The sequence below is a fragment of the Poecilia reticulata genome, linkage group LG16, assembly GCF_000633615.1.
Source record: "Poecilia reticulata strain Guanapo linkage group LG16, Guppy_female_1.0+MT, whole genome shotgun sequence".
Lineage (NCBI taxonomy): Eukaryota > Metazoa > Chordata > Actinopteri > Cyprinodontiformes > Poeciliidae > Poecilia > Poecilia reticulata.
In genome coordinates, this window is record NC_024346.1 from 13,184,207 (window position 1) to 13,198,546 (window position 14,340).

The following is a 14,340-nucleotide window of genomic DNA, read 5'->3' on the forward strand; positions in this document are numbered from 1 at the left end:
CAGTTCCCACTTTTCATAGCAGGGTATACTTGCTATTTAAACAATTAAAACTAGCACTTTCAGAGAAGGTATTCACAGATTTTAGTGGCGATTGTGGTCTCTGTCCCTCCACCTTTTCTGAATACCAGGGGTTCACTATACCTGACAGTACCGGTAAAGACAACCCAAGTGCCACCAGTTGTATTTTTTACCAGTTTAGGAGATATTTGTCTACACGTCCACAAGTTTTTTTTTCTTTTTCAGATGAACAGCTGTGTTGTTACTCCAAAGTAACAATGCTGAAGACTGTTTGTTGTTAACCTTGTCAACTGATTGCTGCTGTGATAATTTTTTTCCCAACTAGAAAAGAAAAGGGACAGTCAAGGAGACTCCAAAGCCTTGAGGGTCAGTGTCCTGAAGCTTTTAGATGTGTGCCTGGTCCAACACACCTGAATCAAATGGTTAATTTAACTCCTCAGCATGCAGTCGAGTTCTCCAGAGTCCTGCTAACAACCTGGTTATTTCACTCAAGTTGAAGCAGAGACGCATCCAAAATTTGTAGGACACCGACCGTTGAGACCTGGAGCTGAAGACCCTTGGATCGTCTGTCTTCAGTGGTTTTGCATAAAATACAACCTGCAGCTGAATTGAAAAGTTTTATGTGATTAATATAGCAGTCTAAGGAGTTGCAGTTGATGAGGCAGATTGATAGAGCTGGCAGCCTCAGTCAGTGTGACTATAGAGGTACAGAAGTTTGTTGGAAGAGAAAACGACACTTCACAACGGTGTTGTCCAAAAAGCGTAGAAGATTAATTTCCGTTAGCGTAGCGTGTGGCTGCATGAGAGGAGACTTTACTGCTGAAGGAATTTAGGGAGGCTTTGTAAGAGGAATTTGGGTTGACTTCAAAGAAGTTTCGGAAAATTGTTTGACTCAGAAAGGGAAACAAAACTTAACGCACAGTAAGCTGAGGCTCTTTTTGAAGGGTGTTGCCGGAGTGTGAAATACCAGGCAGGCTTTTTAAGTGTGATCCAGTTGTTTTATAACAAAAACAAGAGCAGCATCCAGATTTTTCAGCGCATGGTCTAACTTCTTCACAGTGTGGGTTGGATAGGCTTGTTGTGGTAGTCTTCAAGTCATGAGCTGCAGCAAAACCAACCAGCAAAATGTACGGGGTTAAGGGTCAGCCTTTGCCTCAGGCAAAGGAGTCCAGATGGATGTACGTCTTGTAGGATGCAGCTGGAGATGGGTTGATCTCAAACCTTGACATAAGATGTGGAAGTATTTCTTTTGGGCCAAGCTCAAAGTAGACCTTTGTAGGTTTTCCAGGCATGTGAGGGGAGACGGGCTAGAACAGATACGAGCGATTATGCAACTCTTCTGACCTGAAAACACTGGGATTCCCCCAGAATGACCCAGAGAGGAGGATGTCAGGATTATTCTCCTGAACCTGTTAGGCTGACAATCCAATTTTTGATTAGCATAAGACAGTGGATGGATGGATTATCCATAGATCCAAACATTTTGACTTTCAGTTCTTATGCAATAGCTAAAATTGGCTAAGACTTGTGGTTTGTCTGAGTCACTGTTAGCCTTTTGCTGCTCTGACCATTTCCTAACTTTTCCACACACCCAATGCAACCCTCCAGATAAGAAAGTTGTGACATCTGAACAACCCCTTTAGCCAGAAATGGAGAGAAATTGAGATAAAACTGAGGAAAGAAAAATGCTCAGTTAGGGAGCTGTGTCCAGGATTCATCCATGCATCCTTAAGCTCAAGAGATTCTGGTGGTATTTTCATCCTGCTGAAGTAGGTCTGCAGTAATTTCAGACATCTTCAGCCAACCATTCAGCCTCATCTCCTTTTCCCGACACTCCCACTCCTCCCCCAGCTCCTATTTTCCTTCTCTCCTGTGCCTCGTGGGAGCGCGGTGGTCCATGGTTGACTGGCTGGTCAGGCAGGGAAGGCTCTTGCACAGGAAGGGGAAAAAGATGCCTTTCAGACCAGATTGTTCTCACGTTGATTGGCTCACAGGAACAGACGCGACCTCAAAACTAAATCTGATCTCTGGCCCATTTTCCCATTCACTGTAAAAAAAAAAAAAAAAGGAAAAAAAGAAAAAGAAATAAAACAGAACATGATTTGGTTGAAAGAAACTGCTCTCTGCCTTTGGGCTCCGTTCCTCTCAAATAAATTGGATGGTGCTTTGTGTGCGCTTTTTGTTTTTTCTTTATATCTGTTTTCTTATTATTTATGTAAATTGCACTTGTCTGGAAGGCAGAGGCTGGAGGGCAAAGGGCACGCAGCGAAGCAGTAGAGTTCTTGTGTAAATAAGTCAAGTGAAGCGATGAGAGCGGGATACGGAGCCGGGTGTTCATACACTGTGTTTACTCTGTTTGGATGGGTCTTAACTGTGCTCGCGTGTCTTGTCCTTGGCCTGAAGCTGCACAGGTTTAAACACACCCAGAACACACACTCTTCCTCTGAGATTTCATTACAGAAAGACATGGCTGGTGTACAGGGCCAACACAAATGGCACCATCACAAGTCACTTCTTTCACTCTCACACCTCAGTCCTTTAAACTGAGCCTTATTTCCTGCAGCATTTTTTTTTTATTCTCAATCAGAGGTTATCTGAAAGGAAGGAATCACTTTCTACCTGAAACCTGCTGAGTGAAATGACATGGTTGGATAATGACGGCTGCGAGATAAGAGGCAAAGAAAAAAGGGAGAGAAAGAGAGGGCTTCAGTGTCGTTTCAGAAAAAACGCTGGGAGCTGAAAAATGAGAAGGTTGGTGTGATGATAAACAGAGACGGCGCTGTAATGAGGAAGCGGTTATACAGGCTATACGGGAAAGGCAGGTATTTAAAATGCCGTGTGGCCAGCAGAGGCTGCTCTGCTGAAGAGACACAGCACCACCAAGAGGCCGAGGGCCGTCACTGCATCAAGGCAAGGATGCGCTGCATGTTGAGCTCAGATTCAGGGACTTCTTACTTTTTAGATTTGAAATTTTTGCGTCAGTTTGGCAGACAAAACAAAATCTATTCATTATTCAAGGCTCTTTCCGTACAAGAATTATCTGTGTGCAGCGAGCATTGGGGGGCCTTTGCCCGCCCTGGATTGGAAGTTGTTTTTTATTTATTTATTCATTATATTTTTTACTTTGGAGTGGTCAACTTTCTATTATTCCTGTCTCAATTTAATACAGTATTAGATCCCAGAATTATCAGTTCTTGGCATACAAGTGTCAAGAAAATAAGTAAAAGTAATTTTAAAAAACTATAGCTTTGTCATAATCGGATATTTTCCAGTTTTTAACAAGTCCTGATGAAAAAGTTTTAGTTTACCAGGGTTGTTCTTTATAAGTTGTTCTGTATCACAAGTTGTTCTGTTTCACAGTATTAAAGAAGAAGTTGCTGGCTGTCTTAAAATGGTGACCTCCAAACTTAAATTCTTCCAGATCTCAAAATAAGACCTGAGACCTTAAATCAACACAAAAAGCATAAACTGAAAATATATTACTGATTATTTTTGCTAATAATTGGAGCACAAACATGCTTTACTTGTATAATTTTGTAAGAAGATCCCAAAAACCCACAACTGTTGGGTTTCCCACGCTTAACTTTTGGACCAATGTCTAAAACGCCTGAAATGTTCTTTAGATTGTTTATATATATATATATTAATACCACATCAAGTTTTAGGTTTTAATTTTTAAAAAGAGAAACTGGCCTCTTCATTGGATCATATTCATATCCAGGAACAATATGAAGTTTATTACTAATCAAAGATTCTCTGATGTGCTTAAAAAGTGAAAAGTATTTTTCAAAGCTTCATGATACATTTCCTAGGAATGGGTGCCAATCAGGTGATATGTGAATATATGTCACTTATGGTGTTTTTCACACTTAATAAATTAACTTGAAACAGTTTTTGTGACTTTGCTGTTGCACTGAACGCAGTGATAGGGTTTCTGATTCATGTTTATCATTGGTGCTGTATCTAAAAAACACTCTTGGCCTCCAAATATCAAGTGTTTGACTGGATTTGGATAAAATTACACCAACATGCCTCAAAGGTGGCTCTGTCTGGATGAAGTGGTCCCCCGTGTCTTTAATTTCTTCAGATTTCTGATGTAACAAGAGAAAAATAAAATAAAGCGAGACTCTGACGGTGGGGAATCTGGTCGACTTGACGTGACTTCAGGTTGGATCACTAAAAATCTCATTAAGCTGCTTCGTTCTCTGTTCTTTGAATAAATCAGTCTCTGTTAATCTCTATTCAAATCCAAAAGAACATCTTTATATTCTCACTCCTCATTTTTTTCATTCCATTCCGTTTTAAATTCAAAATCTTTAGATTTAAGTCGGACAGAATTTTTTTCCACAGCTTCTTTTTAATGTTCCAGCTTCTGCTTGGACACGTTTAGATCAAGGGTCACATTTAATTTCTGACCATTTAAGCCTCTAATTACGATAAATGTTTGCAGAAGTGATTCTGCAATTTATTAGATTTGTTAAATCTAATATTAGGAATCAAAAAGAAGAGCTCTGGAAGATCTGAAGCGAATCACACAAGTGTTTGATTTGGCTGATAAAAGGCGTCCTCTTGTGATGGAGTGTATTCTCACTTTGTGACTCTGACGATGGAAAACTACACACTTGTTGGGTTTGGTGACGAGAAATGAGCAGGTTGAGTTTTCCCTGAAAACACAATTAACTCAGTTCACCTCATCAAAAGACCAGCTCCGGTTGTAGAGACGGGTTTATTTAATACGTGTGGAGCTTCGTGATTATTTTTGTGACTTCTCCCCAAAAGAGATTGCGATGATAAATTTTGGAAAGTGTGATGTGTTGATGGTGCACATGAACCCCTCTGAACGCAGCTGTCGTAAATTAGAACATAAAGCCCGAACGAGAGAGGAAACCCACAGCTTTGTTCTGAGCAGCAGGGATCGTGCTGGGTCGGTCTTGGAGGTGATGTAGCGAGACGACTACTCCGAGAAGACAGGATCATTAGAGCGGCTTCTGTGCATGTCAAAGAATGGAAATTATTTTAGGAGATGTTCAAAGTAGTCTATTGTTGGAAAAGAATCGTAATTAGAAGGCTAACAACACTCAATCATGACCCCTCCAATTACTAAGACGAGGAGTTTGTTCTCATCAGATGAGCCTCAGATCCTCTCTGCCCTTTACCTCCCCCTCATTAGCATAATCCCCCAGGAATACCAAAGATAATGAGTCGAGCTGCACCTTCAGTAAACACGCCTCGTCTCTCTTCCTCTCTGTGTGTGTGCGTGCGTGTGTGTGTGTGTCTGTCTGAAAGCGGCTGATGCTCAGCGTGGACATGGTTCATTAGTCGAGCCTCTGCGTGATTCCTCTGGTTCTTTTTAATCACCCCTGTGACTCGACACTCTAATCAAGACCCCTCTTGTACTTTAGCAGCAGTGTTGCACACGTTCACCCACGCACACACACGCATTTCTTCACCCGACTCAGTCACTGAGTGCGTTTTCTTTATTCCCTCGTATTATTAAGCTACTCATAGAGAAGTGAATATCGTCTATCTTCCTGCCTTGTGCTACATGACATTTCATTAATACTAATGGTTGTTAAATCAGTGCCTTCCAACCTGAGCAGCCTGGAGTTTTGAAAAGGTCATGCAAATAATTGGAACCAATATATGATTATTGAAACAGAAAGAGGTGTGCAGCTCTGATGTTTACCGTGTTTTAATTTGATCATTTAGCTTTCTTTTCCTCACCTTAACAACGGTTAGAAACAGCAAATTCTAGTAATTTTGTGCTTTCTTTGTAGCAGCTTGAACACTTGCAGCATAAGATTCTCAAGATACGCAGTTTTGCAAAAGAAAAAAAAATTCACTCACCAAACACAATTTAAGTGACATCCTGTAAGGGTTTAATATATCTGCCCATCCTTAGCAGCTGCAGCAGCTTGAATCCCTCTGGAAAGACTTTCCAGTAGTTTGTTTATGGGAAGATTTCCACATTCATCCAGAGTTGCATTTGTGAGGTCAGGCACTGATGTTGTACTTGAAGGTCTGGCTGTTAATTCATCCCAAAATGCACATTAATTTTTCAGGTTAAGGTTGGGGCTTGCATTCAGCTGCTCACTGCAGATAAATGACAGCCTCTTTCATAAAACTCCCTCTTATGCTAACCTGAAGGACACATGACGCTGTGTATTTACTCTGTAGAGAGTTTGACCCCTGAACTCTATGCACCTGATCATCCATGCACCCAACCACTTTCACTTTTGTATAAAACTGTGGGATATTTAGTACAGAAGACACTTCCCCGGTGGATATCATTGAACCATGCTCAACTCTCCATTCTTTCACAAATGTTTGTAGAAGCAGTCTGGAAGCCTTTAATACATCTGTGGCCATGAAAACCATGAAAATGATTACAACACTCGAATATATTCATGTGGAGTGATGACCAAATATTCAGGCAATAACACAAAAATCACTAACAGAAATGTACATCTTCAGGTTTTTATTTAACATAGAACAGCATCAAGGCCACTTTATTTCCAATGTGATCTATCAAGTTTATTTCCGTTATCATGTTGTAACTTGGTGAGAGAGAAATTGAGCCTCTTTTTATATTTGGCATAAAGCTAAAAGCCCCGATAGACCTGGTGTATTTGGTGGAACCATTACTTCTGCTGTCCAGTAGAAAATCCTGATGGAGAACATCCAGCCACCAGAGTTTTTGTCCTTCATAGTGGAGAAAAACACTAATTACTGAAATGACTTAATGACCAGTTGGACGTTTTAGGGGTTCTTACTTTTTCCTTACAGTTTGGCTTGATTTTCTGTTTGACATAAATGGATAAACAATAAAAACAACACATTAACTTTTACCACGGTCATTTTTCTCTGCTATTAAAATTTGACTACAAATGCTTCAGTGTGACCAAAGAAAATCTGTAATCAATGTTCTTTACTAGTGTTTTTCTCTTTTCATTTTCCTAAGCAGAGTTATTTCAGACAGAAATCTATTTTTAAGGTGGAGAGCTTACGTAACTCCCCTTAAGAAAAAAGAAAAAAAAAACATACTCTATCCCTTTAAACTCCTGCTTAAAATCTAGTTTATTTTGGATGAAAACTAATTTCACCTCATACTTGACTTGTAAGTAAACATCATACAAAAGTATAAATGCAGTACTTATGTCTTTAAGAAATGCTAAACTACTGTAGGATGTGCCATTTATCCTTTGCAGAAACACTCCCATATCAGAGCTACAGAGTAAGAAGTTGCTGTTTCGTCAAACACTTTTAAATTTCACGCCGTTCTTTATTTCCCAGCTACTCGCCTCCCGCAGAAGGGTGCCGCCACGGGCAGCATCATCGGCGCCATCATCGGGGTCATTGTGGTCCTGGCCGCCATCGGAACAGGCATAGCCATGTACCGCAAACGCAAAAACAAACTCAATTCAGAGTGAGTATCTGTGACCGACTGAGCGTGGACGACTCCGTTTCACTTCACTTCGCTTCACTTCACTCTTTTTCTTTCTTTTTTTTGTGTGTAAATCTGTTCCCTTCAGATGGCACGGCATGCAGCGTGCCTCACATTTGTGCGACTCACTAAACGTGACAGCTGTGTGTTTTTTGTTTCAGGGGTCCTCCCAAGTACAAGCCCCCTCCTCCCAAGAAGACCAGCAGCTCTAAAAAAGGGGTGAGTCACACACAAACGCTGTAAAGACAAAGATTATTGTCCAGACAGTTGTGTCCGGTTGTCAGATAGATAGAAACCCAGATTTGATTTGATCATCTGAAATGTATTGATTGATGTGTTTGTGTGTGTGCAGTCACAGCCGTTGATCCCGGGTAATGTCCCAGTGACCCAGGATGCACCTCTGCAGACTCAGTATTACTCCACCCAAGCCCCAGAGCCCGTCACGGTGAGAACGCTTTCTGACTATAAATGAATCCAACTTTAATTTTAACTTTGCTGGATAATATTTGAGCTCTTCCTAACACCGAGAAGGCCCCTGTGAGCTCCTATCAAATATTCATCACATTACTCAACTCTTCTCCAGAGCATTATGATTTATTTATTAAATGTTTTTAGCTAGCTGCCCTTTAGCAAGATGGTGAGGTCAGCATAAACTGTCTAAACCAATGTATAATATTTTATTAAAGGGGAAGAAAAAAAAACTTTAAACACAACCTGCTGTTAGTTTCGCTACAACCCTCATCATCTGGTGGCGCCACCAGGTGGATTTTTCTTGGTGGCCTGGATATAGCAGCGGCAGCCTTATACATCTGCACATAAGCTTTGTTTATTTATTATTTTTGCCATTTTTCTCTTGTTCAAAGCTTACCAATTTCACAGCTCTGTTTTCCTGTCCACCATGTGTTAAAATTGCATAAAAAGATTCCTGAAATCCAGTTACAGTTTTGGGTTTTGGTTTTGTAAAGCTCTGACTTTAACTATAAATATTGACATAATAATTTCTCTCACCCTACATTTAAAGAAACATGTCTCCATGCATCACTAAAAATCAACATAATACAAGACAGTGGACACCTCAAAACGTAAAAATCTAGGATATGACTTCTTTAAAATATATTTATATAAATGACAACCATAAAAGATGAAACAAAAAGCTGGGATTGTACTAGATTACAGAATTATGTGTCCATTTATTTGAACTATACTGGAAACATAAGCAGCCTCAAACGTGTGGTGAGGTTCATGACTGCTATGGAGCCAAAAATATAGAACAAAAGTACAATCTTTTATCTTGACTGAAATATTTTTATTTTATACATTTTTAATTTAGCCTTATGACGGCAGGAAAATTAAATAGTCACCTGTGGTCAAATTGGGAAAATGTTATATTGCTTGCATGTATAGAACGCTTTTTCAAGTCCAAGGACTCCAAAGCATTTACTGTGCTTTCACTCACTCAGATTCAAACTCTGACAGTGAAAAAATATGATTTTTAAGAAATTTCATTTTTTGTCTTTAAACTAAAAAATGTGTGCAATCTCACCTTTGCATATGTTGTATAGAAAGTCTATGTGCCAATCATTCTCCACAAATATCTGCATCTGTTGTAAATAAAAACTTTGTTTGCCTTAATTTTTTTAAATTTGGCTGCTTCAATGGAGATGATCAGCAAGACGGACCATCATTCTGGATAGTTTCTATTTCGAGTGTATTTTTTCTGACTGTTTAAACCAGTGGTCCCCAAACTTTTTCCTGTGAGGGCCACATAACTTTTCCCTTCTCTGGTGAGGGGCCGGAGTCAGTTTGTAACAGAAGAAGTATTACACGTTTATCACCTGCGCTGCCGGAAATCGTTGAATAGGGGGGTGGCGTGGCGCGTTTCTCGATTATTACCAGAAAGCACATGGGCAAAACCCGTTAGTGAAACGGTCACTGGGCCTGACTAGTATATATTTCATTGAGGGAAACCTGGAATGCAGTGTTCATAACAGACACGTGTGTTCATCTGCTCTACCGCTAGCAAACAACCGTACTGATTAAATAACATAAAAGTCAAGCAGTTCCCTAMAAGTCCAACAGATGGCAGCAATGCGCCATGCAAAACAAAACACCCAYAGTTTACAGGACACACTTCCTGCTAAAGAGCCCCCTGGTGGTTGAAGAAAAATCCACATATAAACCGGAAAATACAATATATGAAAAAAAATCTGAATGCTCTCTGGTATTATTCAGGGGGGCGGACCAAATGTGGCGGCGGGCCGTAGTTTGGGGACCACTGGTTTAAAGTCTTTTCAATGTGTAAAAGGAGGACACTTGTTGCCTATTGTGCCTACAGGGCTCAGCACTGCCCCCTATCAGTGCGTCATGGTACTTCCTGGCCCACCCTGCAGATTTTTACTGCGCATTCATGGCTGCTCAGATTAAAAATGTCACACATTCATTACATATATTAACTGTGAAGTGTCAGCATTTGTAGAACATATGTAATCTTATATTATATGGGATTTATAAAGAGAGACAGCAATGGGCCATTTGTGCCTCCCCTCATTCTTCCATGTATTTGAATAGGCAACAAACCCTGTTTTTTTTTATTGCAAATACTAAAGTCAGAATTTAGCCAGCAGGGTTTGAGTGATTTTAGGTGCAATATGTGTTTTTCTGGTTCTGTTTTCTTCCAGTCATGACAGGAACAAACGTAAACATTCACCATTTAAATTGTTGTTGGCAGGACCTCGATGGCCACCAGGAGGATGAGGTCGATGACGAGCTTGGATCCCACGATGGAGAGCATTACTTCTCTTCAGGTTGGAATGACCTTAAGAACAACGACGTCCCGCCTCCTTACATGCACACAAACAGTGATCTTCAGGACAATAACGGGAACCTTCCTGTCGGCCGCGGAGACAGCTTTATATCATCCGCCATGATCGTCTGAGGGTCGTCGAACGAAATGGATGTTTGTGTGTGTGACTGGGTGCATTCCTGTATAAAAAGGACACAATTTCACTCTTTCCTAGAGTAATAACTTTGTGAATGTGAATATTTTCTGCCATGTTGCCGGTAGTCTTTATTGTGAGATAACAACGTTCAGACATGTCGCTTTTATGATGTTGAGCCAGATGCAAACTGTTGCTGTGCACCACCGCACAAGAATGTAAAGTAGCTGGATGTTAAAAATCCCAGCATACTATACAGTTACAAAACGTGTCCATGTGATGAACACTGATAATGTCGGCCTGTTTATACAGATTATCAAATGCTCCTACCTGCTGTGGTTATAGATGTAACTTGGTTAGGAGAAGACCAATAAATCCTGGTAGCTGCATCTGTTGGTTTTCAAGCCCAGCTGGCATGAAGTCGGTGTGAAACAGGCGCCCTGCAGTGAAGCCATTAGCTGCAGTTAATCAGGCAGCGCCGAGACGAGAGCCGCAGACCGTGACGACATTAGGTTTTTAAACTGCTGTCTTATCATGTTTTAGCACATATTCCTGCAGCTTTTTCTGTTTCCTATTAGACTCTTTGATGAAGATTGGGCGCACAGCCCGAGAGCCATATTTTTGTATTTGAGCAGCAGACGTTTTGCATCCTTCTGTCCGTCCTTAAAGCCACAGAAGGAAGGACACGGTTGCCAAATACGTTGCCATGTCTGAACATTGAAAAACTTTGTACCTGTTATTATTATTATTATTATTTACTTTATGTGGCAGTGTGTTCAGTTGGATTAAGATAAATCTGGATTATAACCATGAATCTGTTGCAATGAATCTCTTCTGGAGGATTAGGGGTTTAAGAGGTCAAAATGGCGTTGACACGGAGACGACTAAGAGTAGTAGTGGCTGAAATATTTAAATGATCCTCCTTTATGATTTTAGAGGGTTTTCTTTGTGCTGGTGCCATGAGGGTGTTTCATATTTTATTTAATCTATAAACTGGTAATTTATGCTGGAAAACTTCAGGTTTTAATCATATTTCATGTGTAAATTAAGTTTTCAAATTCCTTGTTGATTCCAATAAACAAATTTTAATGTTTCCGAAATCACCGTTTGTATTCATTGCAGCGTTATTTCCCTCCACTCCCAGCTGTAGTTCCGCGCCTTCCCCACCAGAGGGCAGTATTTACCGAGTGAGCGAGCAGAGCGGAGTAGCTCCACACCTGCTAATGACCAACACAGAAAACACCCATTAGAGTGTGGTGTGGTCTTGCTGCTTAATGAGCGTCGCTTTGTGCCGTTTGTCAGGACATGATGGTGGAATGAGGAGCCCGACGAGGCTCCGGTTCTCACGCTGCATCGGAGGACTGCGGTAGTGGCTCAACTGATACGGACTCTCGTTCTGGTGCTTTCCCTCATCCTGTCTGACTCACCACTTTCTATCTTGGGCTGCATTTCCTTCTGTATCACACTCCAGCAGCACAGAATAAAGGTTTTTTTTTTTTTCCACAGATGAAGGTGATCCAGTTTGAGCACTTTAACCACAGCAAACAATTCCCTTTACAGATGCAGAGTTTGGGGATTATGCAGATATCTCTGCCGCAGCAGTGACTCGTGTGTACGCCGCTCGTGTGTTGCAGTTTATCAGTATTAATTGGTACGGTGTGCCGCTGTGTCCTGAATGAGCCTGGGCCTTTGCAGATTAGCCTGAGCTGCTGCTGCTGCTGCTGCTGCAGATGAAGGCTAGCAGCACACCATGACTCTGCAGTCTGTTACCCCTGTGTCTGTATTCTGGTCACACATGAACAACAAGCTTCTCAGAAGTACTGAATGTCTAATGGGTCCATTGCTGACATCATGTCTGTCTCTCGCAGTTAAAGGCCAGTCAGGGTTCCGGTGCATTCTGGGGAAATTACTGGATTTTTTTTTTTCTAGGTACGGATCAATATGGAGACAAAAAATGGAAGACAGAAACATACTCGTCTTTCAAAACATGATTCCCTGTCCTAATATCTAAAAGCTGTCCTTCATTCCTTTGACACATCTGGCCTTCTTTTTTGACATTCTGTCTTTTGTGTTCTTCCTTCGATCCTTTTCATTTTCCTTCCATACTGTACTTTTCTGTATCTCCTCCATCCTTTCTCTTTTGCATTCTTGGTCTTATTTTGTCTTTTATCTTTCTTACCTTTTTCTATTATTCCTTTTGTCCTTTATTCATTACCTCCTCTCATCTTTCCTTACAACCATCAGATCTTCCCTGTATTCTTCCTCCCTCTTCATTCCATCATTGGAATGCCTTATTTCCTTTCCTAGTGTCCTTCCTTCCGCATCCAAATCATTTTGCTTTCTTCCATGTACTTCCTTTAATTGCCATCTCCTACTCTCCCTCTCTTCTTGATTCTCCTTCTGTTCTCTCACTCCTTTAAATATCTTGTGCCACTAGTGTTCTTCAAAAATTAAATGGACAGAAACGACATGCAGCAAAGATCTCAGGTTGTTTTCTATCAGATTTAGGTCTGGACTTTAACTGAGCCATTGTAAAACTGTTCTGGATCGTTGTCTTGTTCCCCAATTTTGGCCAAGTTTTACCTCTAAGGCAGACGGCCTCACGTTTTACTGTAAAGTACGTCGATATGTTGATGAGGTTCGCTGTTGAATCATTGACCACATGATATCCAGGCTTTGGCCAATTAGAAAGAGATAATTGTTCTGTGTTTAGTTTACTCCAAACATTGTATTATTCATTATGATCAAAAATCTATGGTTTAGTCTCTTCTGCCCAGATGACATCAACCCAGAAATGTCCAACTCTAGAATGATGGATTCAAATGTGGAAATTGTCTCCTAACCATTCCCACATTGATGCACAGTTACGACAGCAGAGGTTTTCAAATCCAGTCCTCCAGGGTTGGTGTTCTGCAGCTCTTAGACGTCTCCCTCGTCCAACACGCCTGATGTCTCGTTCTTGGTGTTGTGCTAGCACACAGCTGCATGCTAACAACAGAGAAACTGTCCAAACTTCTGCTTAAATAGACGTGATCTTGCTTGCTTACTGTACAGATCCACCTGTGACTAACTCAGAGGCCTCAACAGAAAGTGTTGCAATGGCCTAATCAAAGTCCGGACCTAAATCCAATTAAGAATTTGTGTCAATTTGGAATGTTTTGGTCCAAAACAATGGACCAAAACATTCTATTGGCGTTTAAAATTCAGAGTCATGTCCAAATAGATTACTACTCCTGTTACAGTATTTTAATTTGCAAAAACGTAAACATTTTTTTCTTCCAGCGTACAATCACTCCGTTTGTGAAAAGTGAGGTTATAAAATCAAACAGTTAAAGGTGTGTGAATTCTTTTCAAGGTGCCGTAAAATGCTGGGACTTCAAGAGGATGCGCTGTAAACTGGATCAAAGGCTTTTATGCGTAAGTTTGAGGAACATTTCTCTGAAGAGAACACCGTCAGCCTGTACCCTGTTACTAATATAACTGTTCTCAGTACTTGCCCCATTACAGGATTAGCAGACCTTGTGAATTGGCAGGCAGGTAACCAGGAGTGAGGAATAAGGCAGAGAATAAAGCGCTCATGCCTCTAGTGCTGCTAAGCCGGTTAAAAATAGAGGCAGAAGAGAAGGGATTGAGAGAATCGGGGTGGACAGAAAAGTTGTGGGAAGGAGTAAATGTCTGAGTTGACTCGCAGCAAAGTAGGTGATCGGGGATTTACCGAGTGACCTTGTCTGCAAGTGAAACAAATGTGTGGCAGCTTGGGACTTCAGTGATCCCTGCTGCTCATTTCTAAGCCACCAGCAACTTGACCCGATGGACAAACTCTGCCCAGACTCGTTATGTGTATGACAATGATGAGCCTGTTTGGCTGTATGCTGATGGCTTGGTTGGTGAGTAAAACACACACTGATTTTACAAACACAAGCCTGACGGGGATTACTGCAC

General features: G+C 41.0%; 1 protein-coding gene across 1 annotated transcript in view; it reads left to right on the forward strand.

The window, feature by feature from the left end:
* Window positions 1–11,498, forward strand: part of si:ch73-22o12.1 (nectin-2) — a 118,132-nt gene extending 106,634 nt beyond the window's left edge. The window contains exons 7-10 of the mRNA XM_008431331.2: window positions 7,312–7,444; window positions 7,624–7,681; window positions 7,815–7,907; window positions 10,191–11,498. Coding sequence (XP_008429553.1) covers window positions 7,312–7,444; window positions 7,624–7,681; window positions 7,815–7,907; window positions 10,191–10,397 — 491 coding nt within the window. The 3' untranslated portion in view covers window positions 10,398–11,498. The remainder of the gene's footprint in view (window positions 1–7,311; window positions 7,445–7,623; window positions 7,682–7,814; window positions 7,908–10,190) is intronic.
* Window positions 11,499–14,340: the final 2,842 nt, after the last annotated feature.